The sequence below is a fragment of the Dipodomys spectabilis genome, unplaced genomic scaffold, assembly GCF_019054845.1.
Source record: "Dipodomys spectabilis isolate Male_0828 unplaced genomic scaffold, ASM1905484v1 ptg000032l, whole genome shotgun sequence".
Taxonomy (NCBI): Eukaryota; Metazoa; Chordata; class Mammalia; order Rodentia; family Heteromyidae; genus Dipodomys; species Dipodomys spectabilis.
Window position 1 is genome coordinate 9,229,009 of NW_024870709.1, and position 14,634 is coordinate 9,243,642.

General features: G+C 32.8%; 1 protein-coding gene across 4 annotated transcripts in view; it reads right to left on the reverse strand.

Annotated features, from left to right (window-relative positions):
* Positions 1-4,021: 4,021 nt before the first annotated feature.
* Usp25 (ubiquitin specific peptidase 25) overlaps positions 4,022-14,634 on the reverse strand; it is a 104,254-nt gene continuing 93,641 nt past the window's right edge. For all 4 annotated transcript variants that reach the window (XM_042676790.1, XM_042676789.1, XM_042676788.1 and 1 more), the window contains 5 exons: positions 12,913-12,991; positions 9,804-9,883; positions 6,686-6,809; positions 5,391-5,586; positions 4,022-4,985 (listed from right to left, as the gene is read on the reverse strand). In XM_042676790.1, coding sequence (XP_042532724.1) covers positions 4,813-4,985; positions 5,391-5,586; positions 6,686-6,809; positions 9,804-9,883; positions 12,913-12,991 — 652 coding nt within the window. In that variant the 3' untranslated portion in view covers positions 4,022-4,812. The remainder of the gene's footprint in view (positions 4,986-5,390; positions 5,587-6,685; positions 6,810-9,803; positions 9,884-12,912; positions 12,992-14,634) is intronic.

Below are 14,634 nucleotides of genomic sequence, written 5' to 3' on the forward strand. Positions count from 1 at the left end.
GCTCTGAGGATCACGATTCAAAGCCAGCCCAGACAGGAAAGTCTGTGAGACTCGTATCTCCAATAAACCACCAGGAAACCGGAAGTGGCACTTTGACTCAAGTGGTAGAGCACTAGCTTTGAGCTTTGAGCTGAGGGACAGACCCCAGAGTTCAAGACCCATGAAAAACCAAAAAAAAAAAAAAAAGGAAATAATGAGTAATGTAGTCAAAAATAAGAAAAAGCTTGAAGAAGTGTTCTTCAAGAAATAATAGATCCTGAAAATCAGGAATAACCAGATGTGGTAACTGTGAAGCATGTAAGGATGAAGGAGCATGCAGTTTTGCCCAGTGCTCATGCAAGAGAATGCAAGAAACATGCAACATGCAAAGGGCAGATGAAATCACTTTAGCTAGGCTCAGTTTCTCAGGACAGAAGAGAATATCTAGATAGTTCTCAACCAAGAATCTTGTATTAAAGAACACACATAATAGAAATTAAAACAAACATAAAACTATATGCATTTGATGAGCAACAAAGAACTGTCTACCTCATGATCATTGAGTTTTTGTACCAGTTCTGGGAACTGTCCTTTAGTTTAGTGTTGTTTTTTTTTTCCTTTTTGCTCAAGACTAGGGTTCTGCAACTTGACAGCTTCATTTCTGGCTTTTAGCTGGCTAACTGAAGATAAGAGTTTCACAAAAATGGCATCAAATTGAAATGTGCAGATTTTAATATTCTGAGAAACTAAGATTGTAGGCATGAGCCACCAGCACCTCTCAGTTATTAAAAATATATGTAAACAAAATTAGTTGATGAAGAACAAATAAATATACTTCAAACACTGTGGACCCATTCATATAGGTAATGTTGTTCAGGCAAGGAAAATAATTATTATGTTGAGCAAAAAGTAGGAGACAGAAAAGGTACACGGAGCAGGCAAGAATGAAAACAGCAAAATAGAAACACATCCATGGCATATCAATGAAACTGACAAGATAGTCATCAATGTGAAATATTTTCTTTATTCAAGAAACATCTATTCAATGAAAAGTCTAACATTAATGCTAGTGGCTCATGCCAATATCCCTAACAACTCATAAAGCTGAGATATGATGAAAGACACTGACAGGATCATTTGAAAGAATTCTAGTTTCAAACCTAGAATACCATCATAATCTTTTTGTGTTTGTGCATGTCAGTTTGGGGGCTTGAACTTAGGGCCTGGGCTCTGTCCCTAAGCCTCTCTGTGCTAAAGGCTAGTAGTGCTCTACCACTTGAGTCACAGCTCCACCTCCAGCTTTTTCTGTTTATGTGGTACTGAGGAATCGAACCCAGGGCTTCATGCCTGCTAGGCAGGCACTCTACCACTGAGCCACATTCCTAACCCCATCATAACTTTTAGAATAAAGTAATAAAACACAAAGAAGTAAAATAGACCTGAGAACAGAATTATGGACATTTGCACTGTATCCTGAGGCTAAAGAGAAGGGGCAAGTAATCCTACTATTGTTTCTGGAAGAAGGGTATAAAAACTAGCTGTTCACAGAAATTGAGGGACAAAGGGTAAATGAACGCAGCAGTGATAGTCAATAGACAGTATGTTGAAAATGAACTATGCAACTTATGGGTGGTGATGGGAGGGAAAAACTGGGAAAGAGCAAGTGAAAGGATGACACTGTCCAAAAAGCAATGTACTCATTAGTACCTGACTTATAAATCTGTAACACCTCTGTACATCCTCTTTATAAAAATAGGAGCAAAAAACCCTACGTGTCACATACTGTAAGTGACTGAATTATGACTCACCAAAATCCACATGTGACAGTTCCAACCCCAGTGCAACTTTGTTTTAATATGAAGAAGGTAAATTTGCTCCAACTGAACTGTGTGTGTTGATGGCAACATCACAGCAAAAAACCCTTGAATATAAATTCAGAACTAACATTTAAGACTGAAAGTAACTAAGGTTAAATGAGGTTATAGTTTCAAAGACAAAAAGCCATGCAAGAGTACAGAAGATGGCCATCTCTGCCAAGATGTTAGGCCTCCACAGAAACTAAACCTTCCAACTTCTTCATCTGGAACTGGCAGCTCCCACGACTATGAGAAAATAAAGCACCGGAGAACCAGTCTGCAGTATTTTGTTAAGAAATCTTTACACACCAACATAAATACTCTAGATGAAGTTACTATGGCCAAAGTAAATGGCACTCAATCTATTTAAAAAAATAAAATTACATAAGGAAGTACCCACTCTGCACCTAAAAGCAATCAAGTTTTTGTTTTCTGGGGATGAGTGGATCCTAGAGGCAAGTTGACAAATCTGAATCACAAAACAAAAATATTAAACTTCTGGAAAATCAGACACAAAAAGAGAAAACCCATCATATTCTATTAAATCTAAGATGAAATAGAAAAACAAAATCACTTCCTTGAAGCGACTAATAAAAGAAATATGAGAAAGCCCCTAATAAAGAGGATCAGAAGAATGTATGGAAATCAGTAAGCATCAGTTAAAATTGCATGAATGCTACCAATAATTTTATCAAAGGCAGAAGTGCTCGGCCTTAAGGAGATGTCAAAATTGTATTTAGGATTTGATAAAAGCTCATAACACTTGAAGTTTCTGAATCTGAACTCTGAAGGTAGGGTTCAAGAATTTTCCTTTCTGTTGTATTTTCAGATTCTGCTAAAACTTTTGGGTAAGAGACCATACCTTGACAGTGAATAATTTTGTTATTGGTTATTACAGTGAATGTGATCAATGTGGGAAGGGTCACATAGATTCATTCAGAGCTTCTGGTCTCCTTAAACTATGAATTTAGAAGCAGTTCCTAGAAGTCAAATTCTATCTATTTGGATTTGACCCTGTATTATTTCAAATGTAATTGGGGGGGGAGAGAAAGTTCCAATTAATCAAACAGTGTAATAGTTATTTAAAGTCAAATGTGCATGGACAACAGAACTATGAAATTCTAATTCTTAAATTACTAGCTATGTTACATTTAATCCTGCAAACTATATAAAGAAATACCACATACTTCATCTTAAAACTAGATTAAGAACCAATAAATGTAAGAACCAATAAAAGTAAGTTGTATCCCCAGGCTTGGAAATAGTTTACTCCTTTAAATAAATTATTTTAGATTACCAGATTTCAAATTCATTACTAAGAATCAATAACCTAGTTTTTAAGTACAATGTAAAGATATGCCTTCCACAGGATTAATTTGCACTTAATAGTTGAGCATGTTTGTGTCTCAGCAGTCAATTATAAACAAACATGAACTAACTTACCACTGTGAGGATGATGACACCTGTGAAGTTTTTAGATTTTTTTCTTTAAAACAAAACCAACCACCATTGAAAACGAATGCAATATTCTGCTCGTCAGAGAAATCAAACTCCAAACCAAAACACATTGTGATAAACTATGATGAGCAAAATGAAACTTAACAATAGGAATGGAACAAATTCTTCATCACTATCAGATTAGCAATGCAATGATATCTTTATAAAGACTATCATATAATAGATATATATTTCCTCTTTCACTATAGGTCTTCTTATGAGACACTAATTAAAAGCCTTAGTTTGGTGATGCTAAAACACACACATAACATGATGCATGTTGTGTGTGTATGTATATAATCTGCTAACACAGCATCATTTATACAGAAATTTTTATAAGTTCAAAAAAAGATGTCATGATTAAAGGTTACGTAGTTACCTTTAAAGAACTGATTTTGATTTTGATTCACAATACTTCATTAATCTTAAAACAGAAGTTCCATATACAGGACTTTCTATAGCTTTGTTTTTGGAAAAAAAATGAAGATACTTATAGCTTCTAATAGTTAAACAATATCAATTTCATTTCACAGCATTGATTAGTAGAGAACATTTTCAATGAAAGTGGTATACAATTTACAAAAATACAATAATTATATAATGCTAACATTGTCCTCCATTATGAAGAATATACATGTTTGTGGTGTACATATATATGTACATGTGTGTATATAGATATGCACACATAGTTAAGTTATACAAATAATCCTTATTCAAGTGCTTTATTCATGTTTCATTTGAAATAATCACTTTACTATATTATTTGTAAAAACATAAAAGGTCAATCTAAGAAAAGACTAAAAACTTCCATGTAGCTTGACTTATAAATCAGTTGCTACTTTCAGTGAAAACTTGATTCAATCAAAGTAGGTTTTAGACTCCATTTAAATTCAACAACTTGGTTAAAAATATAGCCAAAATATTATGTGTCAAATAGTAAATTGTCAATATGCTACCAATACAGCAAAATAAAAAGACTGTATAAGCCACTCGACCTAACATCAATCCCAAGGCCAAGTTCATAATATACCTGCTTGCAGACACATAGGTAGCCATAAATAAAACTTTATTCTTTCATTTCATTTACAAGCTATCAAATAATTATGTATCATACAGTGTTGAACACTTAAATGGCTTAGTCATGGAAATATCCAGACTGCAATGAAAGCTGTTGATAAAGAAAAGATGAAAGCGAAGTAATACTGTAATAGAAGGGTGGCAAAAGAAGTTTTGCCATAATGAAAGCAATTGGGTTGCCGTTTTTCATCAGTTCTGGTTAAAACGAAGTCTGAGTGCCATGCAATTCTCAGCTTTATTGTGTGTAGTCTGGCTAAAGTCTGTATAGACATTTTGTCTTTTGCAGTTATTAAAATAAAAAAGTTAAAAACTATAGCAGCAACAAGCAAACCCTGTGACAGCAAGGCAAGGGTTAAGAACTAAAAAAAGTTTATACAGTGCGTTTAAGGAAAGAGTGCGCTGTTTATCTTCCATCAGCAGGCGTTCGACTGAGGGACAACATGATTCGGGCAAATCGCTCACAGAGTTCATGTGTAGAATATGAAGGTAACTTCGGGGGCTCATGGAAACCTTTAATCTCTGAAGAGCAGTCAAGCAGTTTTGGAAGAAAATCTGTCAGCTTTTCTTGGAGATTTGCTGCAAATAAAAACAATTCGATGAATCAGGCCCTGGGCTCTTGCCTGTAATCCTAGCTACTCAGGAGTAGAGCTGTGGGTGAAGTAGCAGAGCTCCATTCTGGAGCGAAAAGCTAAGGACTAGTGTTCAGGCCCTAAGTTCAAGTCCCAGTTCTGGCCACATACACACACAAAATTAGATGCATCTTAACAGCAAATTTACCAAGTTATTATCTGCAATGTGATTCATTAATCTGCTTTATTTTGAACTAGGTAAATTAACTGCCATGCTCTAATAGATATTAAGAGAATAAATGGCAATAGCACTGTGTAAAAAATATTATGCAATACAAAATTGGCAATAAAATAACCATATCCTAACTATTTTCATCCTCATAACTCAGATAACTACTAGCATTAAACTTACATTCCATTTCTTGTCCTAAGTAGGAACACCATCGATTCCTCATATCTTCCACAGCAAGTATATCTTTCTCCTCCATCTCATCCACCAATAACAGAGGCAAAAATGGAACAATAAATTCATTCATGATAATCAAGCCATTGTTTACTTCTCGATCCTCTCCAGATTCAAATAGTTCTGCAGCTTGCTCATTTAATTTCTTAATGCAAAAGAAATGACCAAATGTTATTCTTAAATGAAAAAGATCGTTTTACTTCCTTTTATAATTAAATAAAAGAAACTGTAAATATTAATGCTTAAGATAGCAAGGTGAATTTGATTACTACCAGCAACAGAGTAAATAGAATATAAAAAATACAAACTATTCTAACACCAAAAATTTGCAGAGTAAAAGCTATTCATGTAAGAGCAACAAAAACAAAAGCTAACATAATAAAATTATAACCAGCTAATACTTCTTTTAAAAAATGATAAAGACAATATACATTAAAATTATGTAACCTGGATTTCTTTCTCAATGAAAACATTTCACCACCACAACTACCTGGTGTTTTAAAAAGTACTCTTCAGGCATATAACCAAATTGTAAAGGTTAAAAAGACACTAATCATTCAGTATCTTTTTTTTGTATTTGTTTTATAAGAAAAAACTACAACTTTAGAATTCACAATATGGAACAGAGTAAAGTTAACAATTAACTAAGAAAAAAAATAAAAATAAGAATTTTTAAAGGAGTCTGTGATTATATGACATTTACTCATTCAAGGATCATCGACAAAGTATTTCTGATATCTAGTTATGTGAACTCGAATAAAAATTTTTACATGTAGTTCAATACATAGTGAAAAATTTTGAATCAAGAACTATCAGCAGGTGCAAGATAGATAAACAAAAAGATACTATATCACAAAGAACTGTTAGACATTATGCATGCTGAGTAAACCACCATTTGCAAAGTCTCAGAAAATCTATTATTTGCTTTCTAAAATATTTCCTCATGAACTATGCAGTACTTTCTTGCCTACCAGAAAAGGAATGGTAGCATGATGATAAAATCTAACTATATAATGAAAATAATCTGGTCTCATTTCAAGAGCATTTCTGGTTTATCAACGAAGTATTTGAGATCCATAAAGGAAGATTTTTGCCACTCTACGGGAACAGACTCAGTGTTATAGTCGTTACCACGATACTTACTCCATTAGAGTTTAGAATCACTCACTTACACATGAGTCTGGAAAATGTACCCAATGTATGAAAGAAACCAAATAAACACATGTACACTGAACTGGACTTACTAGTAAACATTCTCTTCTATAATGTGATATCAACTCTTCATCATGTCCTCTGTATGGACCCTTGGACAAGAGCTCTTTGTTATTCTGGTAAGCACAGATAAGGAACAGCAAGGAATCTATATAACTTAAAAAATTAAAGACAATGTTAGAATTTCATTTCTGTAAAAACTATAAAGCATTTGGTGTATACTCTTAAATTTTAAACATTATGCACTGACTTTCCCAAAGCATCTTTTGAACAGCAACACCTTAAGTTATGCTTTAAATGAAATTAAAACAGTAGCTAGGAAATAAAAACTGGAAGAGAGGCTCATTGCTGAAGAAGGCAAAATGGTCATTCTATGTTATTTTGTTACTTCGTTTTCTCACTATCTTCCAGTTGCACTCACAATTTAGATTGATGTGAAAGCCTACTATGTACTTGTTTAACAACACAACATTTTTTAATGAAACAAAGATCAGGTTTCTTTGTTTTATAATCACAAATATTGTTTGGTTCATGCAGAGACTCCTTAGTATGAGCAAAGTCTATACAGTTTAAACCTAAAATGTCATATGTTCAACTAGGTCTAAAGAATAGGTGTAAAAGTGTTTAACAAAATATTATGTTTGTATCTAAAATAATTATCTTTACAGGCATTTAAGGAGTAAGGAGTCATATTTACAAATGAAAGATAAAAAACATATTAAGATATCTCCTTTTTCATTTTTCTAATCCTTAGTCAATTAATGATTATTATCTTTACAGAGATTAATAGAGAAAAATATAACATCTTAAACAGTGAAAAAGTATAAAGAAACATTTGTTTCCAAACCTGAGCCTAGATGGCCAATCAGTGTTAATGTTTATGATTTACTTCATATGCTCAGAGAGAAGATAAATCTACATTACAAAACGCAAACTGCTATATTATTTGAAAATTAATATACACATTTATGACAAATTAGATTATGTATCAGACACTAATTTGATAAGTTTAAATATTTTTTGAAAATACTTTTCCAGGAATTTGGTTTTCATAAAACTTGTGTGAAATTTTATTTTTAAATTGCATGATTATGCCAATAAATAAATCCTCAACTAAATGTCTTTCTTATGAAAAACAGGGATGATTTTAAGCGTATAAATTGTGGTCGTTGGCTATTTAATATATCATTGACCTACGAATCTTTTGTATCATAGCTGTTAGTTTGCAATTCAAGATCTCTCTTGAATTACACTTTTGGCCTGATAGAGCTGAGTCCCCTCCCTGAGGATAGTCTCAGTTCTGCACTGAGGTGGACAAATAGTTTTTGTCAACCTTTAAAGTTCTTACAAATACATAAAATTCAGAGTAAAAGCCAACAGTCCAGTTACCATTCATTTGAAACAAAATATGCTTCTTTACCTTCCACTCGTACTACTGTTCCAAAAAATATTTCATTTTACTGTCCAGAAATTGACATGTCTTCGGTTACGTTTTTATAAATATAAGATTAACACAAGATTTCTACATAGTAGCTAAAAAATTAAAAATAGCATTTCTTTTGAAAATATTTGATACCATTATAACTTTTGTAGCCAAGTATCCCACTATAAAAGACATTGACTATCCTAGAATACTGACATGTTTAACTGTATATTGAAACCAAATAAGCTCATTATGTAATGGAACCATTCTTCTAAGTTATGCAATTAAAAAAAAACTAGGAAGAATTATAGTGTAAGCCAGGCTTTTAGTTAAACAATTACTTTCATCTTTTAAGTGTTTACTGGGTAAGATATATGAATACATTTTTTGGAGACACTGTGCAATTATGTTGCCCAAGCTGGTCTCATGGCTTAGAGTACATTTGGCATGTATTTTATTCTATTTTATTTCACTCAACATAGTTGTCTCTATTTTAATTTTTCTCTCCATAGTTGCAAGTTAACATTAAAGATATCTATGTTAAGAAATGTGTAGAGAAATAAATATATGTAAACTAGTAATTGGAATGGTAAGCAAATCAAAATCCATCCTTTTCTTAACTATACATAATAACATTAGTTAAATAAGAAGTTCCTTCAAGATTATACATAAATAGAAATCAATTTAAAATGTGTTTAAAAATCACATTACTTTGAGATTTTCTATACATATAATTTACAAGGTTCCTGAGATAGGTATAATGGGTATTCTACCTCTGATTTAAGTTTACTAAAAGTATAAAAGACTACTGGGTTAAAGGTAGATGTTAGGGAATATTAAAGAGTTCTCTGTGCTTGGTAATCAGCTCCTCTGATCCCAAGCAAACTCAGTAGTTTTTAAATCGAAGCCTATTTCACCATAAACTCTTACTATAACATTTGAGAGCTTATAAAAACACAGACACTAGCTGGGCATGATGGTATGTATATATTCACAGCCCTAGCACCTTGCTAGGCGGAGGGAGGAAGATCTCTAGTCTGAGGCCAGCCAGACACTTTCAAAACACAAAACAAAACAAACCCTCAATGGATAAAATTATAAAACCAAAACAATGCCAACAAAAGAATTTGCTCATCTTATAGATTTAACATAAAACAATATATTTTATGTTGGGCATATAAGAACTATTTATTCTAATTTTCAAATATTCTAGAACTTAACATAGTTTTAAAATGAAATGTTTATTAAAATAGGCAACAAAAATAAAAATAAATATTGTGAGACTTTTTTTCTATTAAGTGAGATCATAACTGAATCATTTTGCCAACAGCTATAGTCTCAAGTTGTAAAGTGCTGCCTAGCCAAAACGAAGTCCTAAGCTCAAATCCTAGCTCATCAAGATACATTTTTGTTGTTTTGCCAGTTCTGGGGCTAGAACTCAAGGCCTGAGTGCTGTCCCTGAGTCTCTTTTTGCTCAACACTACCACTTATGTACTACCAGTTGAGCCACAGTGCCATTTCTGGGTTTTTCTGAGTAGTTTATTGGCAGTAATAGTCTCACGGACTTTCCTGCCCTGGCTGACTTCAAACCATGATTCTCACATCTCAGCTTCCTGAGTAGAAGATTACAGATGAGCCACATCCAGCGCCCAGCAATAAACAGTTTTAAATAAAATGGTTTAGTTCTTCTTCTTTTTTGTTTTTAATATTTATCCACGGAGCTTTACCTTTCTCTTTGAAAATTTTCTAATCCAATTATGAGATACATAGTGGTTTCCCTGAATTTCTTATAATCTTGATGCCACTCCTGCAGTGAAAACAAAAATATAATGAATTATTCAAAAGGTAACTCATAGTTATGACTATCCAATACAAGAGAAATGAAAATTTCAAAATTAAACTATATAACTCATAATTTATTTTCTGGCAGACCACTTTTTTCAAAAAATATCAAGCACTGAGAAGTTAAGCAATAAAGATCTAACTAGAAAATTAAAGATGCAAAGTCAAGGTAAGTCATTTTTCTTTCCATCCAAACTACCTTCAGTGATTGAACAAGTTTACTCTCCCACCAACAATGAAGTAGGCTTCCCTTTTGGCCACATCCCCTTCAGCATCTGTTGTCATTAGATTTCTTGATTATAGCCACTCTAACTGGGGTGAGGTGGAATCTCAATGTTGTTTTGATTTACATTTCTGTTATGGCTAGAGAGGTTGAACATTTCTTCATATGTCTATTGGCCATTCTTATTTCCTCTTCAGAGAAGTCTCTCTTCAAGTCTTTAGCCCACTTATCAATCAGGTAGTTGTTTCTTTTGAGGATTTCTTGTTGGGGGACTTAAATTTTTTTATTTCTACATGGGTTCCCTTATTTGCAATAACTAGTATATGTCTAGGACAAGCAGAACAGGTCAAAAGCTATGTACATATGACCGTATAAGATGATACTAAACAAAATGAACCCCAAGATAGGGACACAAGGAGTTTTATCTTTCTTGCTGTTGTTTATAATGTACTGTATGATATTTTTTGTTTCTTTGGTACATTCTTCCCCCATAGTATAACCCCTGGTGTCACTGTATTTGGTTCTGGTGCCCTGCATCTTGTATACACATTTTTATAATTTGGGGAGGGGAAGGGAAGTAATAAAATGCAAAACAAGGATACAGGTTGAACCAATGTAACAATGAGATGTACAAGAAACTATGTTGAAAATGAACTTTACAACTTCGAGGTGGGGGTAGGAGAGAGGGAGGAGTTGGGGAGGTGAGAAGAAAAAGGATGGTAGGGGAAAAAAAAGGAGGGGTTAACAATACTTGATAGGAAATGTATTCATTACCTTACTCATGTAACTATAACCCCTCTGTACAGTATCTTTACAATACAAATGTATTTAAAAAACTGCATTCAGTATACATTTATATTACTCACACACAGCAATTTTATAGAATATTGTTTATCTAAAATGCTTGGGACCAGGAGTGTTTCAGATTTCAGTTTTCAGATTTTGGAATATTTGCTCAAAAAAAAAAAAAAAGAGCAGACAGATTAAAAAAAAACAGTTTATCATCTCTAATTCAAAAATCCAAAATTTTTCATTCTCTAGAACCCAAAACTTTTAGAATATCATGTTGGCACTTAAATACTTTTAGATGTTAGAGTATTTCAGAAAATTTATCTCTCTCACATTGAAGGAAGGAAGTAAATTTATTACTTCAATGTGCATAAAAGTTGAAATGCTTAGTAAATGTTATCATGCATTTATTTACTTTTGTTGAATGCATGGTATCCTCAGGTGCAGAACATTTAAGATATGGTGACCGGAGGACAAGTCAACAAAATTAGGATTTTATTAATTTATTTAAAAAATTTTGACTAAAGAAAACTAAAATACAATATATAATTAAAATCTAAACTCATTAAAAAATAAAATTTGAAGTGGTAAAGCTTTAGTAAACATTAAAATAAAAACAGGTTATTAGCCAAATATGATCTTGCTTATAAGCTATCTTACTAAATAATTTTTACTCTCAATTTTAATTTTCAAGGCAGAATTTTGATGTTTTTATATCTAATAAGATAGGCAAAACTGCTTCAGCCAGTAGCTTTAATGAAGAAAATTCAAAATTAAACTGCTCCTGTGGGATATCATCAGAACTGGCTTAGAAGTTCTGAGGCAGCAAAGTTTCCCTGTGAAAGGATGAGAGAAAGAAGTTTTGGCTGTATAGGTCGTGCAGTCTCTGCCAACTAAGTGTTAGTGGGCAGTCAAAGGTGGCACGCAAACCAATTTCTATATGCCAATACACCTTATTGACAAAAGCAGGCAGTGAGTTATAGCTAGTTCACAGGCCAAAGTTTACTGACTCTTGAACTTAGAAGATGGCAAGGAAAGACAAGGAGTATGAGGAATCCAAAACCATGTTACTTAAATATTCACGTGATTTAGTGAACTATAGTTAAAAAGAACATGAGGTTTCAAAATTAAAAAATAGAAGAGAGGCAGATTTCAGTCTTTTGAAGCAGCCAGGAAGACTGCAGAATTACATCTAAGTAAAAATCAAGTCCCAGGCATGTAAATCCTGAGGGAGGAGAAGCATAAGATAAAACCATTATGAAAGGCACTATGAGTTAGGACCATTATCTACTAAAAGATTGGCTTGCTCCTCATGTCCATAAGGAACCATATTCTTTACATCTTTGGTGCCACACCATGTATACTAATCAGAGCTCTCTGGTCAATGTATTTCCTTTATGAGTTAATAAAGCCTAACTTCTAGACAGCTTTAGGCAGAAATCTTTCAGAAATGAAATAGACCTAATAAATAAAGTGAGGAAAAAATCCAGCTTTACTTACATCCCAGAATCCCTTAATGAAAAGCATTCTTATTGTTAATGGATTTACTTCCGATATCTCTGGCACATGTTCAGCATTACTCTCTGGCTTAAATCCAGTTAATACATGCAAAAGGTTGAGAAGAATGCTCTGCATATATACTAGGTTCCCGATAAATATTAGATGCTACCATATGAAAGCAGTTTCAAAATTAACAGTATGATGTTACACTCTTAATTAGAAAAGTTGTTTTTAAAGGTATATAAAAATTAAAAAAATCAAAACACAAAATCCCTTTGGATTTTGAACTTTTTAGCCAAGATACCACTATACCAAATTAGCCCTAAATCATTTACGAAAGTATTAGTATCTCGGGCGTGATTTAGACATTTAATTCTTATTCATCATCCATGACGCATTCAAGGTTATGCTGAAACAAAAGGAGTTATCAGTAAGCTGCAAGATACCTCAACTGAGAGTTCAAGTTTTCAAAAGTATATTACCTCATATTCCTCCATGTTTACTTCTTCCGGTTTTATCATTTCAAGTTTAGCTTGAGCAACTTTCATGATATTATGACACCTTCAAATAAAAGAAAATATATTTCTAAATTAAAATTCAAAAAAATGAAAAATATGTAAAACTAAACTACTAAAATACACATAAAAATAAAATCTACTATATCTGAACTTATTTGTGAAATAACTTTCAAATAACCTGAAGTGGCAAATATGGCTTATTAAAAAAAAAATTTGGGAGTGAGTGACAAAGAAAATAAGATCGTAATTCTAATTCCAAGTTACTATGTTATATTAACATATGCCTTTGAAACTCTAAGCTCTATTAAAACAGTTTACATAGACAAAAACTAACCATGTTTTTATTTTATTGTTTCTTTTCTTCTTTTTATTGTCAAAGTGATGTACAGAGGGATTACAGTTACATAAGGTAATAAGTACATTTCTTCTCAAACTTTTTACCCCTTCCCTCATCATTATCTGACTTTCCTTCCTCCCCAGCCCCCCAACCCAAGTTATGCAGATCATTTCCAACACATTGTCTTATGAATATCACTGCTGGATTGGTTCCCTCCTTGTCCTTTGTCTTACCATTCTGTTGTTCCCCTTCCCTTCCCTGATTCAGATAAATGTATAAGTAATACCATACCAAAATCAAATACAGTGACAACAGGGGCTATACCATAGGGCAAGAACATACGAAAGAAACAAGAAATTACATAGTATATTAAAAACAACAATGTGGTACACACACACATAAACACACTTATATATACATACAATGGAATTCTATGCTTCCATCAGAAAGAATTGACACTGCCCCATTTGTAAGGAAATGGAAAGACTTAGAAAAAATCAAGTAAGCCAGACCCAAAGAAACATAGGTTCCATGGTTTCCCTTATTTGCAATAAATAGTACATGTCTAGGATAATCTTAGCAGATGAACACAAAAGCTCATTAGCTATGTACATATAACTATATAAGATGATGCTAAGCAAAATGAACTCCAAGACATGGACACAAGAAGTTTTTCTTTGTTGTTTTTAATCATGTTTTAAATAACATATCTCTATTAAAGCAAAGAGACAGTGTTTCTTCTTTTCCCTTGAAATGGGATTATTTTGAAATAGTAAATAGTTCAAAATGTCTTATCAAAATGCCACCTCATGTCAGGTAAAAATAGAAAATTTTGATGAATGTTATGATTAGACTCATATAGTAACAGTCCTCATCAATTGTACTGCTGAGTCCTCTGTAGTGATATGTATTAAAATAAGCTATATTCATGCTGTGACTAATATAGTCAGAGCCAGCATTTATTGAACACTCAACTGCCTACTACATATTTTTCAAAATCATGTACTTGTATTATTTTATTTAATTCTAAATTTCACAAGAGACATACGATGAGGCAGCAACTGATCCCAGATGGTCTGCTTCCCTCATGTTTTCCTCAAATACAATTTTCAACTTCAGTATTTTAGAAGCATTTAAGAAGATAATCATGTATGTATTTCACAATTTAAAAATTAGGATAAGGAGGGTTGGGTGTGGGAGGGGTGGGGGGGGGAGGGAGGATGGGATGGGAAGGGGAAACAAAGGAGGAGGCTACAATGCTTGATAAGAAATGAATGTAATTATAATCCCTCTGTACAGTATTTTCACAATAATTGTTCTGGATACTAAAATAACTCTTCAAAATCTTT